The sequence below is a fragment of the Acipenser ruthenus genome, chromosome 19 (assembly GCF_902713425.1).
Source record: "Acipenser ruthenus chromosome 19, fAciRut3.2 maternal haplotype, whole genome shotgun sequence".
Lineage (NCBI taxonomy): Eukaryota > Metazoa > Chordata > Actinopteri > Acipenseriformes > Acipenseridae > Acipenser > Acipenser ruthenus.
Window position 1 is genome coordinate 18,983,724 of NC_081207.1, and position 13,453 is coordinate 18,997,176.

The 13,453-nt window shown below is 37.5% G+C and overlaps 1 protein-coding gene across 1 annotated transcript in view; it reads left to right on the forward strand.

Annotated features, from left to right (window-relative positions):
* Window positions 1-11,561, forward strand: part of LOC117424524 (large neutral amino acids transporter small subunit 1-like) — a 46,156-nt gene extending 34,595 nt beyond the window's left edge. Inside the window, exons 3-10 of the mRNA XM_034040925.3 lie at window positions 2,086-2,191; window positions 3,487-3,531; window positions 4,009-4,132; window positions 4,243-4,346; window positions 4,820-4,916; window positions 5,178-5,327; window positions 5,722-5,899; window positions 8,124-11,561. Of these exons, the coding sequence (XP_033896816.2) occupies window positions 2,086-2,191; window positions 3,487-3,531; window positions 4,009-4,132; window positions 4,243-4,346; window positions 4,820-4,916; window positions 5,178-5,327; window positions 5,722-5,899; window positions 8,124-8,179 (860 nt within the window). The 3' untranslated portion in view covers window positions 8,180-11,561. The remainder of the gene's footprint in view (window positions 1-2,085; window positions 2,192-3,486; window positions 3,532-4,008; window positions 4,133-4,242; window positions 4,347-4,819; window positions 4,917-5,177; window positions 5,328-5,721; window positions 5,900-8,123) is intronic.
* The last annotated feature ends 1,892 nt before the right edge of the window (window positions 11,562-13,453 follow it).

Here is a 13,453-nt window from a genome sequence, read left to right on the forward strand (position 1 = left end):
GAATCTGAGCTATAAAAGCTATAAAAGGAATCCTTGGAGTAAAAGACCTGTTGGCTTATTGAATTAGACAATAGGGGGTTTCTTCTGGAATTGTAATTAAAATTAATATGAAAGCTGAAGGGGCCTGTTGCGCTACAAGCTTCACAGATGAAAAAGTGTCAGCCTCAATGGAGGCGATAGGTTTAAAAGTTGGGAGAGATTGCTCAGTATGGCCAGTATGCACTGAAATGTAATTAGTGTGGCACTTTCTTTTGAGTTTGTTTCCATTATACACAACACGGCCACTTGCAGGAGGTGTCAGACCACTGGATATTCCAAAGAAGGGCTTTCTTTAATGGTCTCCCCTGAAGTTTGTTGTTGCTGGATTGTAGCAACCGAGTAAAAGAACAACACACTTCAATGAAGACTAGATACCTTTGGCAGAGTTGGCAGTATACGACCCCAGACACAACTGGCATATATAACTTACAGGGAAACACCCACCATAACACTGTCAGCAGGTTATTGGGCCACCGTGGGCAACCAGGATGACATCTGCAAGAGGTTTCGATTGTTCTTGAGGGATGCACGATCACACTTCAATTAGTACTGCCTTTCAAGGGGAGTGGAAATCTGCAGCGACGTCTATTCTCCTGAATAGTCCATTGATTCCCCCCTTTAGCCTCCATGTGATTAATTTCATCAGCCTATCGGTCTGTCAGATTGGCTGACTTTCCGTTCTACTGTATATATTTGCATTACAAATGAATGCGCTACATGCTGTAAAGAAGATCTAATTGTTGTCCATTTTGCGAGTCGTTTCAGGGTCATGCCAATTAATGCCATAGAAAGAACACGGATAATTAATTAAAATCCTCACCCAGTGATTGTCCATAATATTCCCACAGCTAAATGAATCTATCAAAGGACAAAGCCTTAATGTATCACCAATGAGCCTTGCTATTTTCAGAGCAACCCAGGGACATTCATATATTTTGTCGAGGAATTGATCTCATAGGTGCAGTAAATGTCATCTTTTGTTCTGTGTGTGAGCTCAAAGGTTCTGGGGACAAACTATAATGTGTTTTTGTAGGAATATTCTACCTGGATCTTTTAGTTGTATTGCTTTCTATTGTGCAACAGAAATACATAATCTAACGGAAATAGTTTAATCTAAGTAATATTTTTGGCATCACTTTAAAAGAGCTTTTATTATTTTGTTTTTATGCTTGAAGTAGTGGCAGGTTTAAATTTCCTTTTGTGGCACACACAATTTAGAGTCTGTACAAACACTGTGGCCTGCATTTTATAATGGAGTACAATGCACAATAACCTGTTTGTCCTGTCTGGGTTTATGGAACATTTCTGAGAACATGAATCCTGGTGCCCTGTTTATTGGTTAGCAATTACTAAATACTTTGTGACTGAGTGTGTTTTGAAGGTATAGGTGAACCCAGATGAAATGTATACAGTTTGTCTTGGTAAGGCAGGCTGATAGGTTTAGTTATCAGTACTGCATGTTTCTGTGTGATGTTGAGAAGATGAACACACTGTATGGCTTGCAAACAGAAACTTTGAAGTGAACCGTATATTTTGAAATGAAAATGCAGGTTTGCTGACGTGTTTCTTAACAAATTGCACATTTTGAGACCTGCATTATACAATGTATTAAAGTGCATAGAAGGTTTCACTCATGGAATGATTTTTAGCTACAGTACAAACACTAAGCATCTAGAGGTCAATTAACTTGAAGGAATGCCAAGACAAGTATTTTAATGTGGTGTTTTTTTGATTCTTTATTTTTGAAATGGAGGTTTACTTGTATTTCATGTTTTCAGAACAACAGTTCTAAACAAAACTTTTCTTTTAATGTTATGAATAGTACCATGAAAAATGCTATAAAGCTTTTTTAAGCATGCAATTAGCATAAATGATGAATGAATGAATACATAGTTTTGAATTTAGGTTCTGATCCCTGCATACAACATTGCTAGCTAATGTAACAAGAGTACCCTCATAATATTTTCAATTTTGGTAAGGCTCATTCTTGCTTATTGTGTCCTACTTGTGCAATATCTCACTGTGTGGTGTTGTCTTTTCACACAGGTGATACTGAATACCTTTTGCCGGAGAATGCTTTCAAAGACACCAACACTGACATTGGGAAGATCGGCCTGGCTCTCTACAGTGGACTCTTTGCTTATGGAGGCTGGTGGGGCACTTTGTTGTTTGTAACTGAAATTACATTAATAGCCCAAATGTACTATTTACAAATCTTTATCTAAAAGCTTTATTTAATGACAGTATGTATTTTATTTTTTAATTTATGTTTTATTTGATTTCATAAATGTTTGTTATTCATGATGAAACTGCTCTTGACTGTCTCAGTAAATATCAAACTTTCAGCTTCCCGACTTTGTTTTTCAAAATGTTTTGGCCACCTGCACATTTGTGTTCTGCATAAGGTAAAATGTAAAAAACAACAGTTATATATATATATATATATATATATATATAACTATCTATATATATCTATCTATCTATCTCTCTCTCTCTATATATATATATATATATATATATCTATATATCTATATATATCTATATATCTATATATCTATATATATATATATATATATATATATATATATATATATATATATATATATATATATATATATCGTAACTGATTTAGTTCCCCTACCAACACATTGGTATTGCGGTATTAGCTACCACACGGGCACAATACTTTTTTTTTTATTATTATTTTTTAATAAATCCTGTGCCTCTTAAACAGCTTGTATATCATAAACTACCAGCATAACATAACTACACTTTCACTGACCAGTGACCTAATGTGGCTGCCATATTGTGGTCATGTTGTTTTATATTGTCTTCGCAATTGGGACTCGACTCCGGGGGGGGGGGGTTCCCCAGAAGTTTGGTCTTGAACCTATAATATTTTCCTGAAGCAATGGCTTCCTATAAGGAGCTATATTTTAGATGGTCTCCTGTTTTGCCTGCATAATGTCATGTTGCTGGAATCACAACAGGAATTCCAATCCTGTGACCAGCAGGAGCCACAGAAATAGAAGTGAGCTGTTCTTCAGATTTCTCTTTTAAATAGAGCCGGTTGTCTGCATCTCTTTAAAACGATATGCTGCTGGACAGCTGTATATTTTAATTACCACACTATCAGATTTAGAAAGAACATTGCCTGCTGAGCATCAAATACAAGGGGAGGAGTGTGACTGTACTAGAGAGTCCTACCATCTTCATTTCTGACTTTTAATGCAATCAGTTACAGCCATTTTAAATATTTTGTTTTACATCCTTGGTATTTAAAATATATCTATATCTATATCTATATCTATATAGATATAGATATAGATATATTTTTCTGAAAATTCAGTTCCAGAAAATGACATTATTAATATATGTTTTAGTGAGATTGCGTACCATTTGGCTTTTACACTTATCAAAGGAATATTTGTTTTCCTTTTTCTTTAGGAATTACTTGAACTTTGTCACAGAAGAAATGATTGAACCTTTCAAGTAAGTTAAGTTTGTTTATATATACAGTATATATATATATATATATATATTTTTTTTTTTAAATGTATATTAAGTTTATTGTGCTCGGATACGTTTAAAGTTCAAGTAAGCTTTCAAGTTGCCAGTTATTTTTGTTTCATTTATTAAAAATAAAGAGAAAATATCAGACTTCAGAAATTTGAATTGGCCCAAAAAACCCAACAGTCTGTGCTTTCCTAATGCACAGTGTGTGTGTGTAATTTTGTTATGTCGGTCTACAGTTCACATTTACAGTATAAACCTTGGTCAATGATGTAGATGTGAGCCCGTAGTTTACCAACCATGGCAAGCACTACATTCTTTTCCCTTCTAATTATTTATTTGTGTTTACGGCACAGTATGAGCTAAAATCACTGAGTACTCTTCAGAGCTGTCAGGAGCCATGCTTTGCAGCTACAATTTGATCATGCTAAGTGAAACCTACTCTTCTTTATACAGAAACCTGCCCCGTGCCATCATCATCTCCCTGCCGATAGTGACCCTGGTCTACGTGCTCACCAACCTGGCCTATTTCACCACCCTCAGCCCCCAGCAAATGCTCAATTCAGAGGCCGTTGCCGTGGTAATTGAAATCTGCTCCACCAGCTGAGCCTCACCTTTAATTCTGTAATTGTTTGTGGTGCTTCTTCAGCCCTGACAATCGCTCACAGCAGCACTCTTCTTTCTGTTCAGGAGTTTGGGAACTATCACCTGGGAGTCATGGCCTGGATCATCCCCGTGTTTGTGGGTCTGTCCTGTTTCGGCTCTGTGAACGGTTCTCTCTTCACCTCCTCAAGGTAAGAGAAGCGCACAGGCCATGAAGTGTGGCCACTTCATTAGGAACACCCCCCAGAATAAAGCAGGCCCAAAGAGCTGAACTACCTGATATCTAGTGATTTATTGTGCGGTGTACAAAAAAAAATAAAAGGGTTGAGATTTAACTGGGGGTTGTCATGCCCACAAACTGCTACATTTTAATACAAAAGCATAGCAGCAGTTTTCTCTTGAATATAGGTGTATGTTACTGACCAAAGACAATCAAGTTTGTTTGCTTACTTTTTGATTGCTGTTAGTGAGATCTGTCTTGTGTTGAATTTCTTCCACACAGTACTGGCAGTTTCAGCTGCCATTTGCTTTGATTTTTTTTTTTTAAATCGTGGAATAGTGTACAGTAATGTTCTTAAAACCCCTCCATGTAGTCTTCAGTTGCAGTAGGTATGCTTGGGATGTTAGGAACAACTAATGTATGGTGTTTTTTTTTTACTTTCAGGTTGTTCTTCGTTGGTTCACGAGAGGGGCATCTGCCCAGCCTTTTGTCCATGATCCACCCTACCCTGCTCACTCCACTGCCCTCCCTGATATTTACAGTATGTAGCTTGCTGCTTTTTATCCTCCTACTACAGAGGGGTAACACCACTATCTTACATTGTAATTTTTGGATTGGTGAATGGGACAGCCCTTAATTCATTAAAGATGACGGCAGTAAAACCACTTCACTGCAAATAAAGCAAATTCACCAAACATTTAAACAAACAAAATATAAAGAATGTGAATAACATGCACAGGATTAAAAGGTATCCCTTCCTGGAGTCCCATTTATAATGCTGTTTGCTTTGCCCTCCCCGCAGTGTATAATGACTCTCCTGTATGCCTTCTCCAACGACATCTTCTCAGTCATCAATTTCTTCAGCTTCTTCAACTGGCTGTGCATCGCCATGGCGATCATCGGGATGATGTGGCTGAGATACAAGAAGCCGGAGCTGGAGAGACCCATCAAGGTGAGGGCTGTGTGAGAACTGAGCCAGCGTTGGATTGGCCCTGCTTGGGCCCCTGGAACACAGAGGGCTTATGTTTCACAATGTATTGAAACAGGCTGGAATTCACTGGGCAATAGACTGCCACTTTTGTTAAACTCTATTGTTAAACATAAATCGAACAAGTAGAACAATCTAAGTACTGTTTAGCTTTCAGCATACATATTTTTAAATAAAATAATAAGGAATAAGTTGGGTCTAATTTTGTCCTTAGAAAAAATATAATAGGCCTATACAGAAGAAAGAATGTAATTAAGACTCATTTTAAAGGGAGTGGCTCACCTGGTAAAAGCAGGTTGTTCTCAGCTACAGTATTTACATTCATTATAAGTTACCTAATATTTTGCTCTGCTCTCAGGTGAATATCCTGCTGCCGATCTCCTTCGTCTTGGCTTGTGTGTTCCTGATCATCGTGTCCATTTACATGACTCCTGTGGAGTGTGCCATTGGCTTTGCCATTATCCTCTCGGGGGTTCCTGTTTACTATTTCGGAGTGTGGTGGACAAACAAGCCCAAGTGGGTGCTCCAAGCCATCTGTAAGTATCTGACCAATAGACCTAATTCAACGAATCCTTTGAATTTAAAATTCCCGTGCTGTGAGCAGTGTGTGCCCGATCAGTGCTGCTTGCTTGCGGTTCTTCATTTTCAGTACTTTGTACCAATCATGTCCTTAGTTCTGTCCTGCTAGGTTCAATAAAAGCATGCCGCTGGGGATGTTGGGACTTGCATGGGTTTTTGATGCTAATGAAAATATTAGTTTGAATATTTGGTTAATATTTTATTAAGGAGAGACAATGTGACCCACAGGGAATGATGCACTGGTCTTTCACACTTGCTGGTTTGGGGAGAAAAATGGGCTGGGGTTAGTTCACATAATGGCACTCCTCCAACCTCTACTTCCCAGGTTTGCCCTTACTTTCAGGGCTTGACAGACAGTGGGAATGGTGCAGCAGTGAGGCAACATTATACTCAGATTCAAATACAGAAACATAGTTTTCTCTGAATTACATCTAGTGTAGTGGTCTGCTCTCTGTTGTCTAGACACCTTTTTAGTTTGTGTGCCACCTTGGAATACACCAGCAACAATTATTTTGCTTAAAGTCACAGTGTACCCCAACCTTTATCGCCTGATGGTATAAAAACACATTTTCTGGGTGAAATGGTCTCCTTGGGTCTCTTAAGCCAGACCTGATTTTTATAAATATTACTGCAACAAATGTAAGTGTACCAAAAAAAAATAAAAAATGCCAGAACAAAGAATGTAAACATAGCACTTTGGTGTGGTGATCTCAGATTTTAGCTTGGGCCTTTTTAAAACAGTAAAACAATAACACAAAAGAACCAGAACCAAGCCTAATGGTTTCTCTTTTTTTTCTGATCTGACTATCAAACTCCATAGAGGTACAGTGGAATCCTCTTGAATCGCCATGGAAACCACTGTTCCACTAGAAAGTTGACCTTAACAACAGAGTCGTGATTAGGATAGAGAAAGGCAGAAATACAGCTAGGCCTCTAGCAACCGGTGGCACTAGAGCATCGGAATAAAACATAGCAAACAAGCTCAGACAACCATATACAGCTCCATGTTAATTTTTGCAAGAATCAGAAATCATTTCTCACTAGTAGCATTGTTAGGCCACAGAAACGTGCAGCCTAATTCTGAATAATACTGTAACCTAAATACCAGAAGGAAAGCTATGGTTTAGGAATTCCCATAGGGTTTCTGTGCTATCCAAACCGCTCATTCCCAGGATGTGAATCCAAGGCATGTGTGTTTCTGTCCCCAGCACTGAAGGCTTCAACAGAACACTGAAGGCAATCGCCTGCAGATAATCTGTAGAATTGTGCACCACTTCATGTTTGAAAATAGAACTGCAACCCTTCAATATAGCCAAGCTTCAGAATAAACTGCTAAAACAGTACAACAGCAAGGTTATGCAGTAATATTATGCTTATTTGTTCATTTTCACCCATGTATGCAAGTGCATAAAAAGCAAATGTAGAACACTAGATTCGTAAGGCTGCCACGTTTACATTTGTGTAAACTATCTGAAGTAAACTAAACGGCACAGTTTTAAGCTATGGCCGGGGCCATTTCAAGAAAAAACAACGTCCTTAATAAAAATAATTAAAAAAAACTTTCAATTGGGCATTAAACATTTTTAAACTATACTAAGTATTACATATTTCCTATTAAGGTAGAAACAAATTAGATACATTAGGAAAAGTTATTTGCACTTCTGTTGGAGTACAGAGCATTCAGAAAACTTAATGGCTGATTTAACATAAAGCATGATGTTAAACTGCACACCCACTGCCGGTTAAGTTTTATGAAACATGCTGCAAATCTACAGGTAACTTGCACAAATAGAGATACAAAAATAATTTGAATATGTTCATACACGATCAATAGAAAGGCAATTTACACTCCACAGGCCAGCCTCTGAGTTTTCATTTCGCTGGTGCAGTGTGGACTCTGTAGTTTGTAAAGTAGAATACATCTACAGACCGTCTTTGCAATTGCAAAATATTTATAGTTTTATGGATTTTATAAATGTTTATTACTAGTAAACTAAAGGAAACCATTTGCACGTTTAAAGGTGCAAGCCCCACAGTTGGAAAACTCCAGCTGTAATATAACTTGTAGTTCTGCTGTCCACAGATTGAAAGCCGGTCAAAGTATCATGAAAAAGATGATCAGGGTTTGAAACTAAAGGTTTTATTTATTTATTTATTTATTTATTTATTTATTTATTCCAGTTTCTTCAACCGCTTTATGTCAGAAAGTCCTGGAGGTGGTGCCTCAGCAATCCTAAGGTGGAGCAGCTGTCCTTTCAGTCCTGCGCACAACAACTTTCCTGCTACCCACACTCGTGAAGTGAATACTGGAAACTGGCAAGCAACCATGGAACCAACCGCTGTACCTCATTCTGAATAGGGCATATGATTTGTGTACAGGAGGGGGGGCTGCTGAGACCGGGGGTGGGGGGGTGGGTATTTTAATTTGTGCAACAGGGTTTTTATGTCTAGCATATTCTGTTGTGCTTTTTAGATGGCAAATAGTTTACCTCTATTTTTATTTATTTAACTTTTGTTGCAAAATTTTATTTTTAAACCTAAATCTTAATGCTGGTGATACCCATGTGCCTACAGTGTCATTTAGTCTAAACCCATTTTGAGGCAGGGAAACAATTTTTGATCAAACCACTGTTTAAACAGCTATGGAGAGCATTTACCAGTGTAAACTCCTTGCTTAGAGAATTGTAGAGATATAAGCTAGCTAAGTGTTGCAGGAGACTTGCTTTCATTTTTATGATTGGGGGATGGGCGTAATGGTTTTAAATGTTCCAGAAAATATATATTTAATAAGCCATATGATCCTGCTTTGATATCTCCGTTGACTTAAAAAACATCCAAATATAAAACTGCAGTATAATATACATACCTTTTTAACAGGCCAGTGCAGACATGCTTTTCCCAAATCTGAGATGTAGTATATTAAACTGAACTACAGTTGTCTTATCTTTGTGTAAGATGCTGGTCATCTAGTCTGGTTCAATTTCAAATACAAATACTTGAATATTACAGTTCAACCTCAGTAGTAGGAACTGTCATAAAAGAGCTTGGATATAGAGGAGATATATTCAGTAAACAGAATGTGTATAGGCTGTCAAACAGTGCTCTTTAACATTGAGGTATGGGTTTTGTATCCATTCAATTCATTTTTAAATATTCAGTTATGGCCAAATGTTTTGCATCACCCTATAAAATTAACTAATTTTGCTTCATAAATTCAAATGAATTTTGCTGAATAATATTTTGTTAACATGTTGAATTACATATTACATATTTATTGAAAAACTGACCAATTGAAAAATGTGACATTTAAAAGTACTGTACTACTATTATGGATTCCGGTAGACTTTTGCAATATAATTTTGTAGTTTCTTGGATTACATGATAGATAAAAGATCTAAAACTCAAATAGTTTTATTTATTTATTTATTATGACTCAATCCTAAAATTCTTGGTGATGCAAAACTTTTGGCCACTGCTGTAGTATAAAACATTAAATGTTTAATTACAATTTAATCATCAATTTTGCAGATCTATGCAACAATGTAAGAAATGGCACTCGTATGCACGGTTCAGAAACACTGAACCTTAAATCCTGAACATAAAAAACAGATTTGATTACCCATACCGAATAAACAGCTAAAGAATCTGCCTAACTGAACACCTTTTAAGCTTATGTTATAATCCAGTATTTTAACTGTCTGAGACCCCTAGTTCACAAAGCAAAGTTAAGTGTTTGTAGACCAAAATGTTGGAGTACTCAGGAGTTTCAGACTCATTCTTTTAGGATAGGCGGTGGTAATGTTTGCTGAGAAGCTGGGAAATTTTAAGATGGTTCAAGAGTGAAATGCATTTTATTTTCTAAAGTATTCAAACAGTAGCCTCAGTAAGAATCGCTGGAGCTTGAGAGCTTGGTGCCATCTCGCTGTCGTTCACTCCTGCAATTCTCCAGACTCCTTTCTTAACGAAAGCTTCTTACTGCTGTCACTAGTAATAAAATGTTGCATAATGTGAGTTCACACAAGAAGATTAACACAGAAAGGAGTTTTCCTGAGCTTGAGTTCCTCTGAAAGAACAAGCATGTCACTTTGCAAGAAGTGAAGCTTGTACTTTGACCCAAAACACAGTACCGGTCTTGGGGTCTTTGTTTACAAAACGTTTCACTCATATTTTATTTACTGAATTTGTAAACATTTTCTAAGATAAGAGGGTTCTGAAGCATACACCTTAGGCTGTAGGTGAAATGAGTCTTAACTTAGTGGACATTGGAGTAATCCATAATACAAACACCACCTAATTTGGCACAATTGGTAGACTATGCTTCTATCTGAGTGACAGAAGATCTCTCTCTCTCTCTCTCTCTCTCTCGTTTAGCTGTGAGGGGAAGCTATTTCCTGCATGCTGAGCAGAAAAGTCACTTAACTTGAGTTCCACCTAAAAGTTTAATCTCAAATGGGGATAGTAGCTCTTTTGTAAAAACCTTTTTATCTCATTCAGCTGCTTGCTTATTCATGATAATGCTGGGGCCTATTAACTGATAAAGCTAAAGAAGATAAGCAGTTTCTCTAGACTCCTCCAGAGAATGTTTACAGTCTTGTCTCTGTACTGTGTTTTGAACTGGCCTGCTGGAATGTTTTACTAAATAGGACATTCTTTGGGCTAGGTATAATAGAATCATAAGAAAACAAGTAATACAAAATAAAAGTATGTTATTGTCAGAAAAGGTGGTGCTTGCCATACAATTTTCAGTATAACAGTCAGAATTAAGCATCCATTTGTGGTGCAATGCATATTCTAGCTAAATCAGAGGGATCCAAGTCTTCTAGTTTCTCTTCACCATAGCCTTGCAGCGCTGATTTAATTATGGGGGGGCAGGCAATGCTGCTTCCTTTGTCTGTAGTAGAATGTTTGTGCGTCTTAAACAGTAAATATTGTTCCATGTGAAGTCTTCGTATAGTGTTGATTTTCCTAAGGAATGCTACGTGGAAGCCTTGTGCTTTTCAAGTTTTGGCATGCTAATACTCTCGTTTTTGTATAAAGTATATAAGGGGGAGGAGGGCAAGATAGGAAGGGTAAACTATTGTACCTCTTGACAATTTTGAAATGCCGAAGTTGCTGATTTTAATGAAGGCACATCTTGTGGGACCTGTACAGTCTTCATAAGCCCTTCTCTTCTCATGTTTACATTGAGTCACCATTTTGACCTGTTTCATCCATTTTGAACTGCAGTCAACTCCCCATCTTGGTTGTTAAGCAAGACTTCTGTTTAGGGGCCTCAAACCTTTAAAGGGACCACTCCATAACTGAGACTGCACTGAATTGTGGGATACTGTATCCAGTGTACCTGTGGTAGCACTTGGATTGGCTATTTCACCTGAAACCATGATTGGGATTTATCAGTAGATGTTTGATCTTGTGGGCCCCACATGTTGTTTTACCATGGCATCCTATTTTTATGCTGTCATATTTTTATGCTGAAGTCATTTAAAAATGACCACAGATTACTTTCTTGTTATATTTCTCATGTTACTTTTGACAAATATTGAAAAGTTGACCTGTGTTTGTGTTTTGGATTTTTTGTTTTTGTTTCTTGGGAAAAGTAAATAAATACATCAAAATACTTGTCATTTTCATTTTTCATGATTTATTTTACTTCAAAATGCTGCCCACTGTCTGATTTACACAGATTATTATAATTGTTGTTATGTCCGTATTTAAAGCGAGTTTCAAGATTCTAAAGTCCTGCTAGCTTTTATATCCATCATAGGATGATGACCTCTCTACTCAGACCTGATTGGCTGAGATCTGTGAAGTTCAAATATTTCTTTAAACCTTTTTTAATATACATTTTTCTAGAAATGTTCTTTCTAAAGATGGCTATCAAAGGTCATAAACTCTGCCAACATACTGTGTTAGCTAAAATGGCAACTAAGATACTTTTGCAACAAATGCGTCTGGTTTTCACAACCCCATATTTAGCACTTCTCTTAAACTGCTTTACATCATAAGGTAGCCAAACATTTAGTGGTTTCTAAAGGAAGTAGACAAACTTGGATAAGAGTGATGCTCAATAGTGTTGAAGTGTTTATTGGAAATTCAAGTTAAATGACCAGGAGAGCAGTGGAACTAGTACTAAAGCTCATGAAAAAACTGTAAGCGCCACACCTTTTTGCAGTATGTGTAATTTCATATTTTGGGAAATGCTGTGATCCTCTGAATATATACAGTGTGTGTGTGTAACAGTCATTCAAACTAATAAAACCAAAACCTGCTTCTCACAAGGCTGGCTGAGTGGTGACACGTCAGACCCGGAAGAAACACACAGACAGACGGTGGTGATGAGTAGCTGAGTGCAAATGGTAGCACTCAGCGTTTATTAACAAAATAAAAGGTTTAAACAGAACACAAAAACAGGACACGGCACTTCACGCCAAAATAAAAGAGACAAACAAAACGGACTAACACTTAACAAACGGTGCACGGACAGACACACAAACAAACACGGTGAGTAAATAAACAAACAAGAAGTATCGTGCTGGTCCTACCAGCACGCGATAGCAATTGTTATTTAACTTTATCTTTAACTTTATTTCTCCTTCTCTCTGTCCCGTTCACTACTCACCGAACACCCAACCCCGACCAAAACATGCTGCTTTTATGCAGTTGTACCGAGAGTCGATTGCTAGTCAATCATTCAATTGGAATCTCGGTACAACTGCACGTGAATTAATTAAGTGTACTCCCGTGACCACACATTACATTTTAACCAGCACGTGAAGTGATCTGTGCCATCCTCGTGCCTAAATACAAATCTACATTTTTAAATACACGTGAAACACAGACCCGTTTATGTCCCGTGTACCAATCTCTATACACCAACATTAACACACGCAACATACAACACAGAAATGCACACGGGTGGAGCACATTGCCACACTGCTGCAGTAGGGATCGCTGCCAAGTGCTGAATTTCACAAGCAGGTCTCACCATACAGCAAACTCTACCTTTTGCACAAACATTCCAGGTAACACAACCAGTCAACATTCTTCAATAAGAAAATCCACAGTGTTGTTCATCTGCTCCACTCACACTCTCTTACAACATAATTGAAAATTTATACAAAGAAAAGCAGTGTGTCAATAACATCCCCCATCACAGCTGTAAACACATACAGCTACTGTATCAGTATATCACAAGGAAGTACCACGTTGCAGTCAGGTTCCATCATATTACTATACCAGCAAGTTCTCTAGATATATGTAATGTGTCTTACAGTACATGTATATGTAAAGACAGACATACCCTACATTCCCCACATTCTGATACCCCGTGGCAAAGTGGTGAGTGAATACAGGTGCGTGCAGTGCAAAGTGGATACAAAACAGACAGACAATGATTTCCAGGTGCAAGGGTGTTTATTGAATTATTAAACAATGTCCAGAGCCTTATGGCGAACACCGGTAAATAATAATGATGGAGTGACAGCCGCGTATATCACTCTGTATTTGTAAAT